The 21,067-nt window shown below is 41.8% G+C and overlaps 2 protein-coding genes across 7 annotated transcripts in view; one reads left to right on the top strand and one right to left on the bottom strand.

The window, feature by feature from the left end:
* ATP7B (ATPase copper transporting beta) overlaps nt 1-11,962 on the bottom strand; it is a 43,190-nt gene extending 31,228 nt beyond the window's left edge. The window contains exon 1 of one of the 5 annotated variants that reach the window (XM_032099689.1): nt 11,851-11,962. In XM_032099689.1, the coding sequence (XP_031955580.1) occupies nt 11,851-11,901 (51 nt within the window). In that variant the 5' untranslated portion in view covers nt 11,902-11,962. Of the gene's footprint in view, nt 1-860; nt 1,000-1,305; nt 1,831-11,850 lie in introns of those variants that run through there. The other 4 variants (XM_032099691.1, XM_032099687.1, XM_032099688.1 and 1 more) reach the window with 4 other exon arrangements.
* A 3,710-nt stretch (nt 11,963-15,672) lies between these two features.
* On the top strand, nt 15,673-20,726 carry ALG11 (ALG11 alpha-1,2-mannosyltransferase). 2 transcript variants are annotated; one of them, XM_032099686.1, is made up of 4 exons: nt 15,673-15,780; nt 16,710-16,940; nt 17,653-18,581; nt 20,329-20,726. In XM_032099686.1, exons 1-4 carry the CDS (start codon nt 15,743-15,745, stop codon nt 20,598-20,600), a joined length of 1,470 nt encoding a protein of 489 aa, XP_031955577.1. In that variant the 5' UTR covers nt 15,673-15,742; the 3' UTR covers nt 20,601-20,726. The 2 variants fall into 2 exon arrangements, with proteins under 2 accessions (XP_031955577.1, XP_031955576.1); XM_032099685.1 differs by lacking the exon at nt 15,673-15,780 and adding an exon at nt 15,911-16,001.
* Nucleotides 20,727-21,067: the final 341 nt, after the last annotated feature.

Here is a 21,067-nt window from a genome sequence, read left to right as displayed (position 1 = left end):
TAATAGTACAGATGATGGGAAAAGGTTTAGGCAGTTGCAGCCAGTCTTACTGAAATGACACCTACACTGTAGTCAACAAACCTCAGAGACCTTAGCAGGCACTTTTAAATTAAAGGGAACTGTATAAACCACATTTGGTTTATGGGAAAGGGGAAAGGCTTGCTGTAAATGAAATGTCTTTATAATTTAGAATTAAAACAAGGCAAACCTCTTTGTGATGTTCTTCATAGCAACATATATACCTCAGTGAACTGAATACAGAGAAGAGATCCTTTGGTAGAACAAAATCATTTATGTCAGGATTGTTTTCTAGCAAACATTTATAATACAAGAAGTAACTCAAGGCAAAAAAAGCCTTGAGGTATATTTGGTCTCTTCTGGCTGTTATTTCATTCCAGTTTGACACTATTTCAGCCATTCTAAGCATACATAGTTTCAAAGAACATGAAAACACAGAATCACAGAATATTCTGAGTCAGAAGGGACCCACAAGGATCAAGTCCAAATCTTCAGCAAATACCTCATGCAGGAATCAAACCTACAACCTTGGCATTATTAGCGCCATGCTCCAACCAACTGAGTTTTGTTCTGAGAGTTTCTTTTCCTTAAATATTCACAATATTCACTGATCCAAACTACATTACTGCAATGTACATACATTTTAAACAGCAAAAACTCTTTTAAAATAATAAACCTCACCCTGTTTCTATGAGCATTGATCTAAGTCTCTTCACCACAGCAGTTAATCTCCAAAAATACCACAGTTATATACAACACTGAACTTAAAAAAAAGTTGCCACAGATGTATTTATCAAGAACTTCACTAGCACCCACTTAGTAGATATAAATAAACTACTTACCTACAATAAGGACCTTTTAATGTTTCTGCAATTTCTGTTATTTCGGAGAACAAACTAGTATGAGCTTCTGTCAAACTACTCAAGCAATTGCAGTTCAAAAGGAGAAATACTATTATGTTTCCTTCCTAAGAATCACCACTCTGTATTATTAGAGGTGGAGCTGAAACAATGCTCATTAGGTTCTATGGCACAAGTCATCATTAACATCTCGTTTCAAGGAATATTTTCAGAGGATCTCCAGAGGACTTTGCATTTGTACTGCTTGTTATGGGGCTGGCATCCATGCTGGGGATTGAGACAATTTAGATAAAGGAGGTTTAACCTCCTTTAATATACAACCCATGTCCAATATGCTTTGTTTTAAATTCACCAGTTCAGAAACACCACTTCCCTCCCCACATGCACACACACACCCCCACACCCCTCCACACACCAGCTCACTGACCTGTCTTTCAACTGTATTGACTTCTGTCATTCCCATGGAGTAACTCTGCGGAAGTTCCTCTTCTTTCTGCAAGTTACTGCTTGTTTTTACCAGCGATGCTGTCTTGGACTTTTCACCAATAATCAGTAGTTCAGGCACATCACGAGCTGCCTGCTGCTTACGAATAGACACCAGGGATATGTTTCTGTCGTTTAAAGTAGCTAAGTAGGACAGTTCCCTTTTCATTTTATTGTCCAGTTTTCTCTCCATTATTTTTCTGGACTTTAAATACTGCAACACCAAACAAAAGTTTTACAGGAACAGTTATTTGGTGTCCTGTAAGCCACGCTTCTTTCAGCTACATTTACAGAAGCTTGAAGAGTTCTGTCCGTCTAATCCATGTGCTCATTAGGCATTCATCACAAAATCCCAGATGGAACCTGTGATCCTTATGTAGGCTGCTTGCTGCACTCAGCTACCTGCTCTCCCTGCCAGTTTAAATGTTTCCCACCAATTGGCATCCCTCGTGCTTTCCAAACTGCGTTCGGCACTGCTGATCTCTGCACACGGCGTTGCAGCAGGCTCAGCCAAGGCTGTCTTTCACAAGCTACTCAAACATGACCTGTGTGCAGCAGCCAGCGCGTAACCAGCCCACACAGACAGGCATTAGCTCCTTGTGGCCATGTGCACAATCACAGCTCCTACACAGGGAAAACGCTGTTCTGTTTCCTTCTATAAAATTACCGGGGTTTTCTTGGATAAAATGAAGTCCCTTCTAACACTGACAACATGTCCACAATTACCTAATTAGATAAGGCTCCTAGACCAAAGGTCTTTCACTCATTCAGGGCACAAGAACATTCATTCTTGGTTTCAAGAGGGAAAACAAAAGAGTGAGTACAACATTTATACTTTCTAAAATGTGCCTGTTTACCATCAGCAAGCTTTACTAAAAACCAATGAACCAAACAAAATTAAATGAGCAATTAGTGCCAGAAAGGAAGAAAGATACATTCTCCTTAAATTCTCTGGGCAACAACAGGAACATCTACTTCAGACAGCCATACACACAACAGGTACCACCACTTGCCTGCCTTGAGCCAATATATTTCTCTGGGATTGCCCACAGCAAATTCACAGCACTGTGCTAACACAGTAAGTGGGATCTCCTGTTCCCAAGTCCACAGCAGTGCAGTCCACTTCTGAAGGCACCGCTGAACAGGGCCATGCATTTATAAAATTTATAAAGTATAATAGATGTATCAGCAATTTCCACCCTCCCTGGCTGCGCAGTGATATCACTGCACATGCAAGCCTTAAAATAATTGGTTTAAATTTAATCAGAATCTCTTGGACTTGTAGGAAAAAGTAACACATTTACTCCCATGCAGAGGTTAGCACACAGGATCAAAATCTCAGCATATCTCTGTCACGTCACAAAAACCTGAGGGATCAATGACAGACACTCCACCTGACAAAATAATTAGTATAATATTTATACTTTCTAAAACGTGCCTCTATACCATCAGCTAGCTTTACTAAAAACCAGTGACAGGACAAATTCAGATTCTTCTTCCTTCCAACGGCAGAGGTACACCCCACACACCCGTGTCACATAGAAAGTGGTCCAAAAAGCCACCATGCAGGACATTAGTATCCTAGCTTGTCTCCCTGTCATAACTTCCCCAATACTATGGATTCTCAGTTCTTGGGAAAAGAAGGTCTTCTGCCAGAGAAGCGAAACTCCAAATACTGCTGCACCACTATTTTGTATCATTGTCGTAATATAAAAAAACAGTGATAATAGTAAACTTTTTTAAGGGGTTATTTTGAAAACATTTTGAGAAATGGTTCTTCTAAAGAGAATTACTACAAAGAGTAACGTATCTGTGTTCATTCTGCATTTATCAGTGAAACCAGTTAGAACAACATCTGACTTCAGTTCGAACATTTTACTGAAAAAGAAAATTGTGTTAAAGGTGAAATAATTTCAGGAATTACTGATTTTAACTGATTTTGAAATGAGCAATTGAAAATCATATAATTTGACTTACATGAAAAATTTCAGCACAATGTGTTTAAATACCAAGCTACATCTACTACATACTAAATACATATATAAAGTTAAAAACTAATATTTGTCCTTCTAAAACAAAACAGGCCTCTCATCCCAAATCAAAGATATTCAGAAATTCCAAATAATGGCAATTTCAAATTCTAGATTTTCTTGGGGAACTGGAATTCCAGTTTCTGGCCATCAATAAAGCATATATTTGATCCAGTCATCTCTGACAGTATCTTTACTATTAAAAATATCCCAAGCCCCATTTCAGGTTCACCAGAAAAGCTCAACTTAGACTGACAGAATAACAAGATGTTGAGTATCTTCTCTCCTATTCCCCTCCTTTTTTCCCCCCCCACCATCTTCTGAGCAACCCTAAGGTAAAAATCTGTTTGTTTCTAACAGCAATGGAGAGAAATTCTTGCTTAGTGTCCCACAGTCCTTTGCCTTCAGCAGAGTCCTGAATACTGATCTGGAGATAGAGAAAAAACACGTGAAGTTGTGCTTTGAACACATTCACCTTTCAAGGTATTTAACCACATTAAAAAGAATTATTTGGCTGGGAGAAAAAAGTTTGCTATAGTTCTTCAGATGAAAGGAACATAAGATATATTTTAACCACTTTCAGTACCTAGTTTAGCTGTGGGCTGGAGCAGAGCGATGGCAAATGAAACCTGTGCCACTGATAGAGTCTCCAGCAGCTCTTGGAGAAGAGACACCATTCACAAAGCAGAAACCACTAAGCATCTTTTAAAGCTAAGTAATTCCTATTTACATTAATACATGAGACTGAAAGCTCAGAGGTCCTGCCCCACATCAATCACTGCACAACTCTCTTATGGTTCAGGAGACACTTCAGGAAGGGATCCAATACTGGCACCTCAAGGCTGGCAGTGTCTCCCAGGGAAGTAAGGCAAATGCTTGGAATTAACCTCTGTGATTGCTGCTGCACTCCAACAGACTGCTACTGGTTTCCAAAATATTTTCTCCATTCTATCTCAATTAATTGCCCCTTTAGAGACTAAGCTAATTGTGTTAGCTGCAAACTGAGGGTAAGCATTTTACTTAAGGCTGAAATAGGAAAGGCAATGTTGCCCTTCTCATCTGATACCAATACCACTCTGGTTTAAGGCAGGATTTTGCACAGCTTAGGATGTTCACCCGGAGGAATCACTCTGGCTTGGTAGCACGGAATTCAGATGGCAAATAGAAGACATGCCTGCTGCCTTCACAGCTTTCTGCTAGTGTCCAGCAACGGTGTTTGCATTTTCATGTCAGAAAACACAGGACATTCCAAGAAAATTAAATCCCTTTGATTTAAAGGCTCAGAACTGATAAAACATGTGTTTTCCCCTTTATATTACCTGCATTATCAGATTACATGATAAACACACAAGAACAGTGTGTTCTCACATAAATTTTGTTTCCCAGGTGCATTCATCCTTGGCTTTACAGGATATCCTGGCCTGCGTTTAATCCCTCTGGTTCTGTGCCCAAAGAAAGCATCTTAAATACTGTTAACAATGCCTTGGAAGATGAGATGCTTGAAGGAAAAAAATGTGGATCTGGAGGTTAGGGGATCTTATTTCTTTTATCTGTGTGGGGAGAAAAAATGAAAAACAAAGTTCAGCAAGAAGGAGCACATGAGTTTGCTATAGTTCACCAGGAACAAAGTGACTGCATACCTTAGGAGCAGAAACACTGGAGGAGCTTGGTGTATCACCCGAAGAGAGGCATGAAACAAAGGGTGCAGCAGCACGGAGGTGTTGTGGTCATGCCCTGTTTAAAACAGTGCAGCTAACGGGAACTAAGCCCCAGGAATGACCCAAATGGTGAGCAAAAGCTGAACTTTGCTTCACTAACTCAAAAATACATATTACTTTTCATGCCTCTGCACATGCTAACAGACTAAAACCTGTACATGCTTTACATGTATGACCGAAGTCTCTCAAACTACACTTAAACATGAAATGACATCAACTTTAACATTTCCCTTTTTCCCCTCCCTCAAAGAAAACAATACAGATATAGCTTAAGTGGGGCAGGAGGCTAAAGGAGACTCCACCTTTGTGAATGCCTATGAAGTAGGACTTGAACACTTAGCTATACTGAGTGCTTCTTTGGGAAATTTAGAAATCAAGCTTGTATTTGTGATTGTACTTTAGCCCTATAGAGCCATCTGGCAATTTAATGTCTTTGTCACCAGCTGTATTATTCATATTTTGTGTATTCACTCATGCTTCTCAGATGGTGTATTTATCACCAGCAATCCAGTAACTATCTGCATTTCTGTTGCTCCATAAATGACACTACCTTGTACTTGGCCATGAGAGTTACTGAATGCCACCAGACTTCAGATGTGGCTGTGAAAGTTCATTGGGCACAACCAGACTTACAGTGAATGTTTGTGCATCTGTAACCGTGGTGCTTCTTACTGAGCACACCTGGACTTGCAGTGCCACATTGGCTCTGCATTTCTGATGCTTAGATCTGAATGGGCTATCACTCAGCTGTCCTAAGTCCCTGTGATACCTGAGATCCAGACGGAACAAAAATTTGTGCCAAATCTCCTTCCTCTTAACACATCAGAAAAGTTAGCCTTACTCTTAAGGCAGCAATCTCTCAGACAGACAAGAGGAATCAGTTCAGATATGTGCACGTCATGTCAGTGCAAAGAGGGATGTATTGGTGTTAATATATCACTCTAGAAATCCAGTCTTGCCTTTGGATGTTAATCATTTTCCTACTCTCCTCTTCAGACATCATTTTAAGCCACCAAAATACAATCATACAGTCATCCCAAAACACAGTCATACAATCATCACAAGAATACAATGAGGCATGCAAACAATGATACAAGGCTAAACCACAAGTCATTTCATATTTGACAATATTTTGAGTTATTCCTAATTTGTCTTCAGGATGCAGTCGGCTAAAATGTTTGAATTCCTCCGCTCCCCAGTCATAGCAAAGTTAGATTGTATTTGGTTTTAACATATATAAGGCAACTGCAGGAAATGGAGCATTGAGTTAAAAAAAAAAAAAAGAAGTTGGGGGGGGGAAGTAAAGTATTGCAAAACTCATAGTAATATCACAAACAACAGTGCTGGCAACTCACAGGTATCAACAAATTGTTTAAACATTGCTTGAGAGGGAATGTGTGAAACACCCAGCCCTTGTGTGAAACCTCTGTCAGGCCTCTGTCAGGGCCCTCTTTAAGCTAAAAGAGGAGCAGTTAGTAAAGGTATCCACTTTTTCTTCAAACAAATCCCTGCGCTTTCCCCACAATCATTTTTCAGTCCTACTAAGCAACTCAAGCCTCACATTCCCCCATGAATCAATCAATTGCAGCTGAAAGTTCAAGGGAAGCATGGTCATATTCATGGTACTTAACTGTGTCCTTTATTCTCCTAACTGACATACTTGTTACCCAACACAAAAGAAAAAGGCCATACTTCATTTGTATTGAAGAAGCAACAAAACTCTCTCTTTACCTACATTGGCACATAGTTTTGAGCCACAAAATCAGAAAGAACTCTTTGGCCACAGTCATAAGAAAACTGTCAGCAACCAGATACACAAGTGTTTCTATAGCATTAATGGTATAGATATTGCTTTTAACAGATGAAGAAGCATGATCATTATTTCTTACATTATAAGGAAAAAAGGAAATCTGAAATACAGGGAAACAAATTCCTACCTGCTGTGATTAAAATTGCATAAGAGTTGATGACCTCATTTCAAATCAAATCAGTTCAGACTTTGGCTTCAGTTTTTCAGGAAGCAGACTCAATCTTCTCCAAATATTTAAAAAAGGTTTGTTTGCTCGAAACCAGCAAAACTGAACGAAGTACCTTGTTTGTAACAGGGCCCCAAAATGTGTACTGATTCTTTTCATTCCACAGCTTTTGATATGATCGCAAATTGTGTGGACTTGGTACTTTGCCTGCTTTTAGTAGTGTTGGTTTCATTATGATAATTTCTGTTATCTGTTCATACTGCAGAAATTTGTTTTCAAGAGCCTGGAAACTACCAGGCTGATCTTATTATCTCACAAAAAGGCACACCTTTTGGGTCAGGGTTTAAGTGCAAAGAACAATTGCAATCTGCATGAATTAATCTGAGTCAAGATTTCCACTAATGCTTATGCACCAAGTAGTTTAAAAAGGCTGGCAGAACTTGTCAGGCAGCGCCACAACAAAACCAGTATTTTTACTTCTGTGTTTCCAACTTAATTTTCTGATCTTGTCCGTGATTTACCCTTGCTCGGAGCTGGTTTTGTCTTGTGAAGTTTGTGCAAAAGCTTTTTAGAATTCCATGTGGAGAAAAGGGACCTGCATTTTACCCATTTTAACAGCAATATTTCAAATACAACTTGAGAATAAGTAATATTACAAAAGTAACTATTTTAAAAGGCTAATTTGAAAAAACAAAGAGCTATTACTTGTGAACTGACATTTAATATCCACATTTAGAAATAAGAAATAGTAAAAGTGTTACTTCCACTTTTATTTTGTAAACTTTTCAGTATTTGTTGTAGCATTTTAAAAATATCTCTTACACTTGCTTTGATTATATGAAGTGATAAGTCTTTGAATTGTGATTTAAGTAAATGAGAGGACTGATTTTTTAAATTTTTTTCCCCAAAGTAAGCAGCCATTCACGCTGTAGCAGGCAAACTTATAGCAGACCCCAAGATGCCCTGCCAAATCTGCAATTAAGTTTTCCCCTATACAGATGTAAGCCTATGTCTTAAGTGACCTCCATATAAAGTAGATACCCTCGAAGCTGTCCCCAACAGTAGAGTCCACACGATTTACACTTACTATTAGTTCCTTGCCAGTACTTGTTTCAAAATACTCTTGTGCTCACATTTGACATACAGAAACAAAGATTTCGCTTTGATGAGGCACCTGAGACTATGTAAATAGCATAAATCACATCATACTTGTAAAGTGTACCAAAAAAAGAAAAACCAAAAAAAGAAAAAGCAAAAAGAAAGAAAAAGGAAAGAAGAAAAAAAAAAACCACCAAAAACAAGACAGAAACTGATAACTCTCATTTAAGCTTGTATTTCAGGTTCTATGGCCAGTCGACTTCTCAGCCTCTGAATTCAAGAAAAAAAAACAAAACAGTATCTTGTGTTTGCATTACAGATGCCATATCTAAAATACAAACATACTGCCTTTGTTAGGGCAGGCTAGATATGTAAAGGCAAGACCAAATTCAGTTTATCTTAACAGTTATTTCTGTCTATGTCAGACTGGCAGGAACCACCTACATACACAAAGAGAGGAGTTTCCAGAAACTCCCAAATCCCTAAATAAGCTTGAAAGCTGCACTCCTCACCACAGCTGGGCTCCTCCAACATAGTGCCTTGAGCAAAGTCCTGTCTGCTTTCTCAGCGATCCAGGCAAAACTCTGCCTGGGAAGAAGGGTTTCCACTTTTTGTTTGGGTCTTTTACTTCTTGTTTCCCTCTCCCTGTGGAATGGTTGCAGTTACTGGGTAGAAAAAGGCAAGATGGTGTCAGAGCCCTCTCTGTGGCCTCACTCTTGCAGAGAGCACAATCTCTCAGGTGACCCTGTGTCACAGGGCTCGGGCACAGCCCCGCCAGGCTGGCATGAGGGCCCTTCTCACCTGCCTTCCACCTCTTGCCCTTTTGGACTGTGCCACGTGCTGCCAAGACAAGACCACTGTCCTTCCACGAGCAAACAAGCCAGAGCACTGCTCACACACCTCTGACCTCAGCATCACCACACTCATGGTGGGGCTGAAGGGACATGAGGGGCAGCAGCCGGGGCCTCCCCAAATACAGTGCTGCCCTTAGGTGCGTTTTTCTTCTCAATTTAGAGAGGGAAGAAGATTTTCCAGCTCTCTGGCTGACCCACTCTGCCCCAGTAGGCAAGAAGTGAGGAGGGGAACCTCTGATGAGAACATGGAATAAAGGCTTTTCTGTTTCCAGTTGTCAGAGATCAAAACTGTAACGTATGTGAGCTGCTGTTCAGCTAACTTGCATTTCTACAAAAGTCCTGTCAATTATTTGCTATCCAGGGCTAAGAACTATATAACAGTGCCCTGTCCACATCTATTATCTCACATAACCTTACATTAACTCTCAGGCAAGAGCCAAAGGCATGGAGCTGCCAGTTTCTATCAGTGCAAAAAAACATACTTCAAGTGACCATGAAAATAAGTAGAACTTGCCTGTATAGAGCCATACTGATTCACTGAAGAGACTTATAGAAATGAAGAAGAGAAATAAAAAATAAAAATGAAAATATATTTGCTGTCATTGTTTTTTTTATTTTATGTTTCTTTGGGTTTTTTCTGCTGGAATACCTGATAATAACTCCCTATTGAATAATGTAACACTGGCAGCCTACAATAATTGGTAAGAATTCAGGTACAAATGTCAGAACTAAAGCAACAGTCAGGGATGAAAGTATCAACACAGGAAACTGCTACAAATTTTTTGTAATCTCTTCCATGCAAACAGTTGCTTTGAAAAACATCTAAGGGAAATGGCAATACAGAGTAAACCTCTTTCTGTTTACAAGTATTTTTATCTGAAATATTTAACACCTGGATTGAAATATAGTTAAAATCCTGGTTTCAAATGCAGACATTGTCTTGGGCTGTTTCCTATGCCATGCACACTGGCTCATCATGATTCAAACTCACTGTAAAAACAGCATTCATTTATTGCATGAGGACACAGAGGAAACTGGAGACATCTGACTTCTAAAGAAACAGTTCCTGGGAGCCTGAAGTTGTGAGAAAAGGAAAACACAAAAAAGCTTTCTAATTCTGAAATTGAGTTTATTCAGCTCTCAGTAATACTCTCATTTCCAGAGGTCACATCAGTCTGTTCTCTAGGCAAAGAATGTTTCTTCCAAGGACACATTTAGTCAAAACCAATGCATAAAAGAAGGTACCAACCCTGAGAGTTGCTGAGCAACCTTGTGAGATTTATTAACTGCCCTCAGTTCCTGGAAAGCATAGATGTTAGCCATGGAAATTCAAGCTCAATTCATTTATCATTCCCTCCTGGTACCTCTGCCTATTGAAAGAAAAAGTAGTGCAGCAGGGAACTACTTTTAAGCAGCCCCGGTTCACCCCTGAAAGAGAATCTTTGATTGAATCTACTTCATGAGAAAATCACCAACCTTTCAAGCTTTCTTCATCCTTGGAATAGAAATAAGTCAGAGGAGGTGATGAGGCACAGTACCCACATCTCATGCCTGGACTAGCCAAACAGTCTCCTCCAACTCCCTTCTGTCCTGCTCTGCAGGCAGTTTCTGGCTCCTTTCTCTTTCCTAATCAGTGCCAAGGAGCCAGACACGAGCACAGAATGCAAATCCTGCTTTGTCCTGGCTCCATGTGAAACAACTTGGATTTTCATCTGAATAGAACTCTTCCTTGCTTCCTGAAACAGGCAGAGAGGTGGGCACAAACACATGTGGCAAAATGCACGTTTAACAAGTCAGTGCAGTGAACAAGTTTTGTGAATCCTTTAAAGTTTGAAAATGGAAGCAGCTCACTCAGTAAAAAATTCACAGTGAAGTTTTATATCTCCCTGAGGAGTTTCATAGTTGATTTAAGCAGGTGTTAAGGTATGACTGTAAAAGAGGTGGTCCTTCATGATCCCCTTCATGTCCTAATTAGGTGCAGATGGCCACAAATATATTACTATCCGCATACAGGAAAATAAAAAGCAAAAAGGGTTTGGGTCTGTGATAGCAAAATGGCCCCTAGCTCTTCAAGAATTCCAAACTTCCACCTGAAAAAGCTGGGACTTAAGATGAGTCCCCATGTTATTTTGCAAGCTCAGTGATGTTATCATTAGGGGTACATCATTTGCCATCTCATTTCTGCCGGTGCTTGAGGTTGCTTGAAAACATTTCCTTCAGCCACCCTAAAAAATGGCAGATGTTTAGATTCCATGGGAGTTTAAAACACTGTCAAAATCTACAGGAACCAGTTTGTTTTCCTTCGTGGTCCTTGCCCAACTGAGACAATTTGTGTGAAAATAATCTTCTGTTAATCGAAAGAGATGGGTTCAACCTTCATAAATTGCCTGGTGATATAAATAAACGTGCTTTATAGGCTCTCCTGCAAAAATTATTTGTAGATCCAAGTTGTTTAATTCTTCATTGCTTCTGCCAAAAAAAAGCAGGGCAGCTTTTGCTCACAGATATGTGGTGTGAACACCTATGCCCTAGAACATGTAACTCAGAATTAAAGATGACAGTGGAAAAGAAATTACTAGAATTGCTTATATTTAGCAACTTCAATATTAAAAGATATCAGTAAAAATAACCCTATAGTGTTTTTCCTATCAATGCCATAATTTATTGCCAATGCTTGGGTTTTGCTTCAGAAATATTTAGCACAGAACTGGTGCAACTTTATTTCTGCCTCCTGTTACAATGCAATGAAGAGTAAATGTACTGTAATGTTCAACAGCCTATCACAAGACACATACAAAAGTGAAAAAACTTACTGTGTATATGAACGATCTGAGATTCCGTCCACTAAAAACGGTCCCAGGCATTCTGGTAGCTCAGACAGCAGCCCTGAACAAGAGACTTGGTGCTACACAGTGAATATTTCTGAAAGAAAGTAACTAACTGTAGAAGAAAGTATAACAGACCACATGACTGTCATATGAATATCCTTACACAATATTAATCCAGTTTCTTTCTATTAATACTTGCCAGTGGTTTTATCTTACTAAGTTATTCATATGAGGGGTACTCAGCAAGAATGAGAGTTACAAAAATATACTTTAAAACTGTCTCAAATGCCTTGCAGGCTTGGGGAGAACACACAGTGAGTGGATTCTATTTATTCTAAATATTGTTCACTTTAGAAAGCCCATTTTCTTTAGAGTAAGGAGCTTAATAAGGAAAGCAATTAAAACAGGACAAAAAATGCTTACAGAGGCAACAGAAGATTAAAAACTTGGTACATCTCTGGGAAGGTGAAAACAAAATTGACTTCATAACAAGCCTAGTTTACTTCTGCTGGCATGTCAGCCTTGTGGAATTTTTACAGACAAGGTTATGAATTGCATTCTCACTGCTGGAGTGGGAACACCACAGAGAGCTCATCACTGGTCCTGCTAAAGTTCTTGTCAGTACCCTAAATGCATGCATGCAATATCCTCTGCTACATATGCATGAAGGTGGGTAAGTTGCTAAGTGTCGATGACTCAATTAGCCTGTGTTGGCCATTCGCACATTAAAGGTAAGCTTTGCAGTCTGCAAGTCTGTCAGCAGCACAGTTTTCATACTGCTCACATCAGCAGCTGAATAGCCTGTGATTAATGAAAAGATAACAGAAGAACTTTGGAAGTATTAATACATCTGGTTTTAATTACCACTAGAGGAACTAAAAAAAAAAAAATAAAACAACTAAGATGATTAAGAGCGTGGGACAATTCTTCTGTGAGGAAAGCTTGAGGGAACTGGGACTGTTGAGGCCTTGAAAAGGCTCAGAGGGATCTCATCAATGTGTGAAGGGAGGGTGCAAAGAGGAGCTAGGCTCTTTTCACTGGGGTCCAGTGGCAGGACCAGAGGCAATGGGCACAAACTGAAACATGCAAAGTTCCCTCTGAACATCAGGAAACACTTCTTCACCGTGAGGGTGACCAAGCACCGGCACAGGTTACACAGGGAGGTTGTGCAGCGTCCATCCTTGGAGGTATTCAGAACTCATCTGGGCTAAGTCCTGGACAATCTGCTCTAGGTACTCACTTTGGGCAGGGGGGCTGGAGAAGATGACCTCCAGACGTCACAGAATCATAGAAAGGTTTTGGTTGGAAGGGACATTAAAGATCATTTACTTCCAACCCTTCTACTGTGGTCAAGGTTGCTACCCACTAGATCAGGTTGCTCAGGGCCCCATCCAACCTGGCCTTGAACACTGCCAGGGATGAGGAATCCAGAACTTCTCTAGGTAGCCTGTTGCAGTACCTCACCACCCTCACCATAAAGAATTCCTCTCTAACATGTAATCTGAATCGCTCCTCTTTTAATTTTAAACTGTTGCCCCTTGTCCTATCACTACCTCTCCATGTAAAAAGCCACCCTCCCTCTTTTTATAAGCCCTCTTTAAGTGCTGGAAGGCTGCAATGAGGTTTCCCTAGAGCCTTCTTTTCTTCAGACTCAACACTCTTAGCCTGCCTTCATAGGAGAGATGTTCCAGCTCTCTGACCATCTTCATGGCCCTCCACTGGACTTGCTCCAACAGGTCCATGTCTCTTCTGTGTTGAAGACACCAGAGCTGGAGGCAGAACTCCAGGTAGGGTCTCACCAGAGAGAGTGGCAGAATTCCCTCCCTCGCTCTGCTGGCCACACTATTTTTGATGCTGCTCAGGATGCTGTTGGCCTTCTGGACTGCAATTGCACATTGCCAGCTCCTGCCCAGCTTTTTGTCCATGAGAACTGCATAAGCCCTTCTCTGCAGGGCTTCTCTCAATGAGTTCTTCCACTCTGTACTCGTGTGTGGGATTGCCCCAAGCCAGCTACAGCACCTAGACATTGAGCCATTGACCACAACTCTCTGGCTGCATCCATCCAACCAATTCCTCCCCAGCTCAGACATTCTGTGATTCTGTGAACTATAAATTATTAGAGCTGAGAAAACTATTTGATACTCCCCCCATCATGCAGATTGTTCCCTAAACAAGCAAGTGAAACTCAAAAGCCAGATATGTAGGTGTGTCCCTCATTAATTAGTCCTCTTGCTTCCAGGAACTCTCCACCATTATTACTTAAGTCTCATCTTAATTAAGCTGTGACTTGTGGTCCTTCAGCTTCTTAAAGACTTGGTCTAAGATTCATACCTTCCAAGGGAGTGACTAAGGACTCCTTTTCAAGTCAGTGGGGAGAAACATAAATTTCATCATCTAAAATAGTCTGGACTTCCTGTTCCCTAGAATAACTTGCCTCCTCTCTGAACTCAGGCAATAATCTTCAAATGTTGAGAAAAGAAAGGTGTGTTGAGTTGAGAGATGTAAATCCAGCAGAGATCTATTCTGTAAACATTCCACATGCTTTTAAGCTCTGTCAGGGAAGAGGCAAAAGACTGAGGGAGAGAAACCAATGCCTGTTGCACCCTCCTTATGAGAGCTGTTGGTTCAGAAATGAAATGTTAGGCCATGTTTGCTGGACCTCCCACAGACCTCTTCCAATTTACCTTTTGGAAAGGTCCTGTTTAAAGAAACAAGGTTTGAAATTCCCTCAAATTTTGGACAGCCTCAATTCTGCAAGAGACTGAAGAATGAGTTATCTGGATCGAACTTCGCATATAAAGCATTTTATTATTTTAAAATTGAGTATGTGGTGGGGAGAAAAGAAACATGTAGCAATGTGACAGGAGATCAGAAATGTTTTGGATTGTTCTGTCAAAGTCTCTCCTGATCTAGAGAGTCTGATACTTTCACTAAACGCTTCCCAGGACCCCGGAGAGCAGGATGAGTTCCTTAAGTTGTTCCAAGGAAGACATTTTAGGTATATGAAGTCTTGACGTGGACTGACACATCATTAGTAAGATTTTGAAAAAAACAGCACCATTCAGTCTTACTGCTACACTGACCCTCTGGTCTGTGCCTATACTCTCCGATCAAGATAAAGCAGGGGAAGAAGTGTATCAGCTAAAGATAACCTCCAGTGGAAATGGACCCCATGATCATGTTCCTGGGATCCTTTTGGAGACCGTGCCAGGCGCAGGCTGTGTTTGACACTCTGCCCTCGGCCTCACAACATCAACCTGCACACAGTCGCAGGCAGCTCCCTCTCGATAGTGAGGAATTCACTGACAAGCACGAGATTACGGCAAGGCTGCAAGCCAGGATATCGAGCCCCTTCCTCTCCTGGCTAGCGAGAAGGGCCAGCATTTACATAGGCAAAACTTGGGGGAGTGTGGGATGCAGAAGAAACCCCGTGTTCCCGGGAGGCCTCCGCCTCCTCACAGTATCCCCCCTTCTATCCTGCCCGCGGAACCCGAGGACATCACTTGAGGAGGATGCAGGGCAATTCAAGGAGCAGCACGGGTTATGTCTGACTAAGCTGTGCCAGTGCTGTGCTGCTGTCCACTCTCCTCTGACATCTCTAGGAAAAACGCTTCCCAGCAGCGGCACAGTCCTCTCCACAACCTACTGCACTGCCTCCTTTCACGGGAGTACGGGTTCCGTGTTTGCTGGGTGGGGCGAGGGCGAGGAGGAGGCGGGGAAGGAGGCGGGAAGGAGCTGAAGGAGGAGGCGGAGGCAGAGGCGGCGCCGCTCCCGCCCCTCCGGGGCGCTGCCAGCCGGGATCCGCGGCCCGGCTGGTCCCGCCCCGCCGGCCGGGAGCCGCCCTTTCCGCCGGGAAGGCTACGCGGCGCTGCCCAAGATGGTGGCGGGAGGGCTGTGCCTGTGTGGGCTCCTCAGGTACCGGGGCGCGGGGGCGGCGCGTCCTGGCGGCGGGCGGGCAGCGAGGGCGGGCGGCGGCCCCTGTCCGGCCGCGCTCCTCCGGCCCCCCGGCGTGGCCCCTGCCCGGCTCCGCGCTGTGCCGCCGGGCTCGGGTGGGTTAATGTGCTTTTCCGCCGCTCCCGGCCCAAAATGAAAGTGCTTCCTTATGTGTCAGTCGTGACACGTGGGTCGCTCCTTTCGTAAGCAGGAGCGGCCGAGTAAACGCTGTTTATCCCAAAGCGTAGCGGCACTGCGGCACAGGCGCTCTCCCTGCGAGGCTCCTGGGCCAGGAATCCTCCCGCTACAGGATTAGGAGAGCTGTCAGGGAGGCGGTGGAGAGCGGAGGGAATATGCCTGTCAGTGACTGAGAGACGGGAGGAAACGGGTCTCTCTGCACAGGGAAGCCGCACAGAGTTGCTCTGGACAGCTGGCATAGCTCTTCATGCCTCCGGGGAATGGGAACTGAAGGCTGGAATGGGAAATGCCTGGCCCCAGTAACTCGGCACCAAAGCAGTTCACAGTAGAGCGAGCCAAAGAGGAGATCGGACCGAAAAAACCTCTAAAAATCTATTTAGAAGTCACTCTGCTAGTTGTGTGTTGCCAGGTTGCTAAGGGGATGCAAAGTGTGTAGAGCACACTCATATAGGTAACTCATATAGGGCATGAATAAACAATAATAAATGATTGCAAGGTAGCAGCAGGGCAAAAAGAGATATTCGCATAACGCAGCATAGTGATTTCATTTCTGTAGTTGTAAAAGTCATACACACTGGTGATTTCTGAGATTAGAAGAACTCAAGAAATTGTTCAACTCCCTGCAACTCTACCTTTAAACACTTCTTGCTCGATGTCATACATAGTATTTCTTTAAAGCAATTACATATTTTAAAATTTCTGGCTTGTTTCAGATTGCTGTGCTCATTGTTACTCCCTGCGTTATTTCTAAGTGGAATTTTGTGCGTCTGCTTGGTGGTACTGCTGTGGGGAATACGGCTCTGGATACAAAGGAAGAAACAGTTGAGCTCAGCAGGAGGAGATGGGAAGCGGCCGCTGCTGGTGGCCTTTTTTCATCCGTATTGTAATGCAGGAGGTGGAGGGGAGAGAGTCCTGTGGTGTGCCATAAGAACGCTCCAGAAAAAGTAAGCATATGTGTTTATCAAACACCATATTTCATTCTTAGCTTCTGATGCCATTCTTTATGCATATGTTGGCATTTTACATATTTAAGTGGGTGTCATTAATCTACTGGTCTTACATTTTATTTTACATCTTGAGTTTCATGTAGTTGCATTCTACTTCATGCCTTTAGATTTTGGTATTTCCTGCTGTGGCACCTCTCACTTTTTTCCTTTCATTCCTTAAGAGAAACCCTCCTTCCTCTTCAGTTTTCCGCTACTGGTATGGAACTTTGTACAGTCATAACTCCTCAGTAGATAACTGATCATCTTTACACTTGCCTCTTGGTGCAGGGGGCAAAACGAGTTAATACCTAAAGTGGATTTAAAATGGGTACATCCATTGATTTGCCATAATTTTCATTTTTCTCAGGCTATATGCTAGACAGATCTCTCCTAATGTAGGGCAGGGTGTTCTGAAGTCTGTAGAATAATACTGAGCTCCTTTTATGTTTTACTCAAATGAAAATATTCCCCAGTTTCTCAGCCGTATGTTTTTCTGCAGATCAGAAAAAACCTGAAGTATAAGGAAAAGTGTAATTTAGTTAAAATCATTTTTTGGCCAGACATTTCTTCTCACATTCTTCTTGAGTACTTTTAAGTGGATTGTATTTTAGTTTCTTGCTGAAAAATACAAGAGAACAATATTTGAAATTCTTTTTCTTTATTTTTACAGGTACAGAAATGTAACATGTGTTGTTTACACTGGGGATAGAGATGCCACTGGAGAAGAAATAGTAGAAGGTGCTTTCAGAAGATTCAATATTAAGTTAATCCATCCTGTGAAGTTTGTATTTCTAGAAAAACGCTTCCTTGTGGAAGCTTCTCTTTATCCTCACTTCACTTTGCTGGGACAAAGTTTAGGATCAGTGTTCCTTGGCTGGGAAGCTCTTCTGAAGTGTGTTCCTGATATTTATATTGACTCAATGGGTTATGCCTTCACAATTCCCCTCTTCAAATACCTAGGAGGTTGTCGCGTTGGATGCTACGTCCATTATCCCACTATCAGCACCGATATGCTCTCTGTCGTGAGGAATCAGGATACCAGGTTTAACAATGCTGCCTTCATTACAAGCAGTCCTCTCTTCAGCAAATTTAAGCTTGTCTACTACTACTTCTTCGCTTTCATGTACGGTTTGGTTGGTTCCTGCAGTGATGTGGTTATGGTGAATTCTTCTTGGACACTGAATCACATCCTTTCCCTCTGGAGAGCTGGGGCTTGCACTAGTGTTGTGTATCCACCATGCGATGTTCAGACTTTCCTGGATATTCCACTGGAAGTGGAAAAGAGCACCAGTGAATATTCCATTGTTTCTGTCAGCCAGTTCAGGCCTGAAAAAGATCATCCTTTGCAAATCAGAGCCTTTGCTAAATTGCTGAAAGAGAGAGTGGGGCCGCAGCCGTCACTGAAGCTGATCTTAATTGGTGGCTGTCGTAACCAGCAAGATGAAGAGCGTGTAAATAACCTGAAACGCCTGTGTGAAGAGCTGGGAGTTAGTGACGATGTGGTGTTCAGGATAAACATTCCCTTTGAGGAGCTGAAGAGACACCTGGCCGAGGCCACCATTGGCCTGCATACCATGTGGAATGAGCACTTTGGGATCGGTCAGTACATTTCCTGAGTGTTCAGCTGCTTGTCCCTAGGTGTCTCAGCACAGAGGTCTGCTTGCCAAGCAGGTCTCCAGCTCCTGTTCCCGTTGGAGGTAGTGGAGCTGCCGTAAAGCCTACAGGAGCAGTGCAGGTGTGGTGCAGATGATGCATCACTAGGTGCTACTGTAGTGCAGGCTGAAGTGCTGTAGTCATAGACTCCTAATTCTGTACATCCTCTGGTCACCTAAACACAGAGGTAGTCCCATCTGTGCTGCCCAGAATGTCCTGCTGACCTCCAGCTATAGCCCTGCAAGGTCATGGGTCACCTTATTGTCCTTGGGTTAGGTTTGCTAGCCTTCTGGAGCTTCAAGAGGCTGCAGGTGCTTCTGTTTCAGCACTTTAAATTGTGCTCTGTTGGCTTCACTGACTGTGCAGGGAGCTTAGAGACAGTTGATGTGTAGACATCCATGTCAGAGATTTTGCTTGTGTGTTTCACCTGCCTCAAATGCCATTTGAAATGTCTAGTATATGTCATGGGGCTCCAGCTGCTCTTTCAGGGGTGTGAGTCTCCCACACATCCTGTCTGGTGTAAGTAAGCCCCATATAGATGCCCCCAGGTGCCTTTGGCCATCTCATTGCATTAGGTATCTCTGCTGAGGCAAATGTATCAAGCCCTTAAATTAGTTGGTGTAGCATGGAGCAGAATGCTAGAGAGGAGCTGGGACCCAGAATTAATTATGGGGCTCAGTTTGTTGGGATTAGATGGGCCCATCTGCTATAAATCTACAACAGTTGGGTAAATTAGTAGCCAAGCAGATGGATGCCATACTTGGCTATAATGTAATTAAACTGCAGTTAATGTCTTCAGACTTTATTAGAATTCAGGTTAAGTGTCAGGAGTAGTAGTTTATGGTCTATAGGAACTTGGTATAAAAAAATTGACACTGAATTGTCTCTCAGAAGCAACTGCAAAGTACTGGAAATTGTCTTTTTTTTTTTCTCCCACAGAACAGTTTTGTTAATTTTTTTTTAAAAGTGGTGCAATTGCACTGTGATTTTGAATTTGAGCAGGATTTCACCTTCATCTAACAGGGTTTTTATGTATAAAAAAACATATTCCAAAACTTTGGAGCATTATTTATAGTAGGCAATGTTTGAGCTGAGGGAATTTATAGAAATCAAATGAGAACTGAGAAGAATCAGCATTACTGAGGTCTGTTCTGGAACCGTGGAGGAGAATTGAAGTTGCTGTATACATTATGTTGTTCCTATCCCCCTGCTATTGGCTGAGGAAAGCTTACTGATTCCCATTTCATTAAAGTTTCTTCCATCAAAAATAAAGATGTAGAGATATCAGTTTTTACTAGTGTCTTGCTGAGTTGTCAAAAGCTATAAAGATTTGTTCATGTGCAAAATACTGAACTTCTGAGTATTACCTGATTGAAATGTGCATAGTCAACTTTTTTCATGGCATCTTCCAAACATTTAAAATCAAGTATGTTACAAGAACAACAAATTAACCCGTTATATCCAGTTTCTAATTTCAGTGTTATGTGTTTAAGAGAAACTATGACTTCAGTCCTTAGAACTGAAAAATTCAAATTTGTGTTTCTTACAGGACCATTTTCACTGTATTTTTCCAGCTGATTTGGAATGGCAGTCTGTAGTGAATTTAACTGTTGGTTTAACTTTCCAGTGTTTTATAGAAGGTCAAAGCACATGATGTGCACCCTCATATCAGCATTTTTTGTATCTCTTACAGGAGTGGTTGAATGCATGGCAGCTGGCACAGTTATCCTGGCTCACAATTCTGGAGGCCCCAAACTGGACATCGTGGTACCTCATGAAGGACATGTCACAGGCTTCCTGGCAGAAGACGAGGAGAGTTACGCTGAGACCATGGCTTATATCTTCTCTTTGTCTCCTGAGAAAAGACTGGAGATCAGAGAAAACGCTCGGCGCTCTGTGCACAGGTTTTCTGACCAGCATTTTGAAGACACATTCCTGCTATCTGTGGAGCCATTATTTAAATAAATGTATATAAGTAAAAATGAATATGGGTAAAATTAATTTTTTTTTTGACTGTGTGGCACATGTAAATATAACTAAGCTAAGATCCCTTGGTCCCATTCAATAAAAAGGTTGTTTTTCTTTCTGTTAGGCTGTCTGCTTTATTTAACAGAGACTTTTTTTTTACTGGGAAAGAAATGCTTCTATGTTAACTACATGAGAGTATGGTGCGCTTAAAAACCCTCTGGATTCACAAACCGTGATAGTGCTTTGGTAATAGAACTACATCAGGAAGTTCTTTTATTTATCAGAAACCTCATTTATTGAATATTTTCAGTCTTCACCTGTTATATGGCTCTCTACCCACAGTCACACTTTTTGAAGTCAACACTTCCGTTTTGTAGCCTTTGTAACCAGATTTTTTTTTTCCCCAGAATCTACAGTCCTGTACTTGGCACTGGTGAGGCTGCACCTCAAATCCTGTGGTCAGT

The sequence above is a fragment of the Corvus moneduloides genome, chromosome 2, assembly GCF_009650955.1.
Source record: "Corvus moneduloides isolate bCorMon1 chromosome 2, bCorMon1.pri, whole genome shotgun sequence".
In the NCBI taxonomy this organism is placed as follows: Eukaryota; Metazoa; Chordata; class Aves; order Passeriformes; family Corvidae; genus Corvus; species Corvus moneduloides.
This window is presented reverse-complemented; position numbering and strand designations above follow the sequence as displayed.

Coding starts and splice junctions, on each gene's coding strand:
- ALG11 (XM_032099685.1), top strand. CDS start 15,952: ATGAAAGTGCTTCCTTATGTGTCAGTCGTGACACGTGGGTCGCTCCTT. Junction 16,941..17,652: donor ATAAGAACGCTCCAGAAAAA/GTAAGCATATGT, acceptor TTATTTTTACAG/GTACAGAAATGTAACATGTG. Junction 18,582..20,328: donor GAATGAGCACTTTGGGATCG/GTCAGTACATTT, acceptor TATCTCTTACAG/GAGTGGTTGAATGCATGGCA.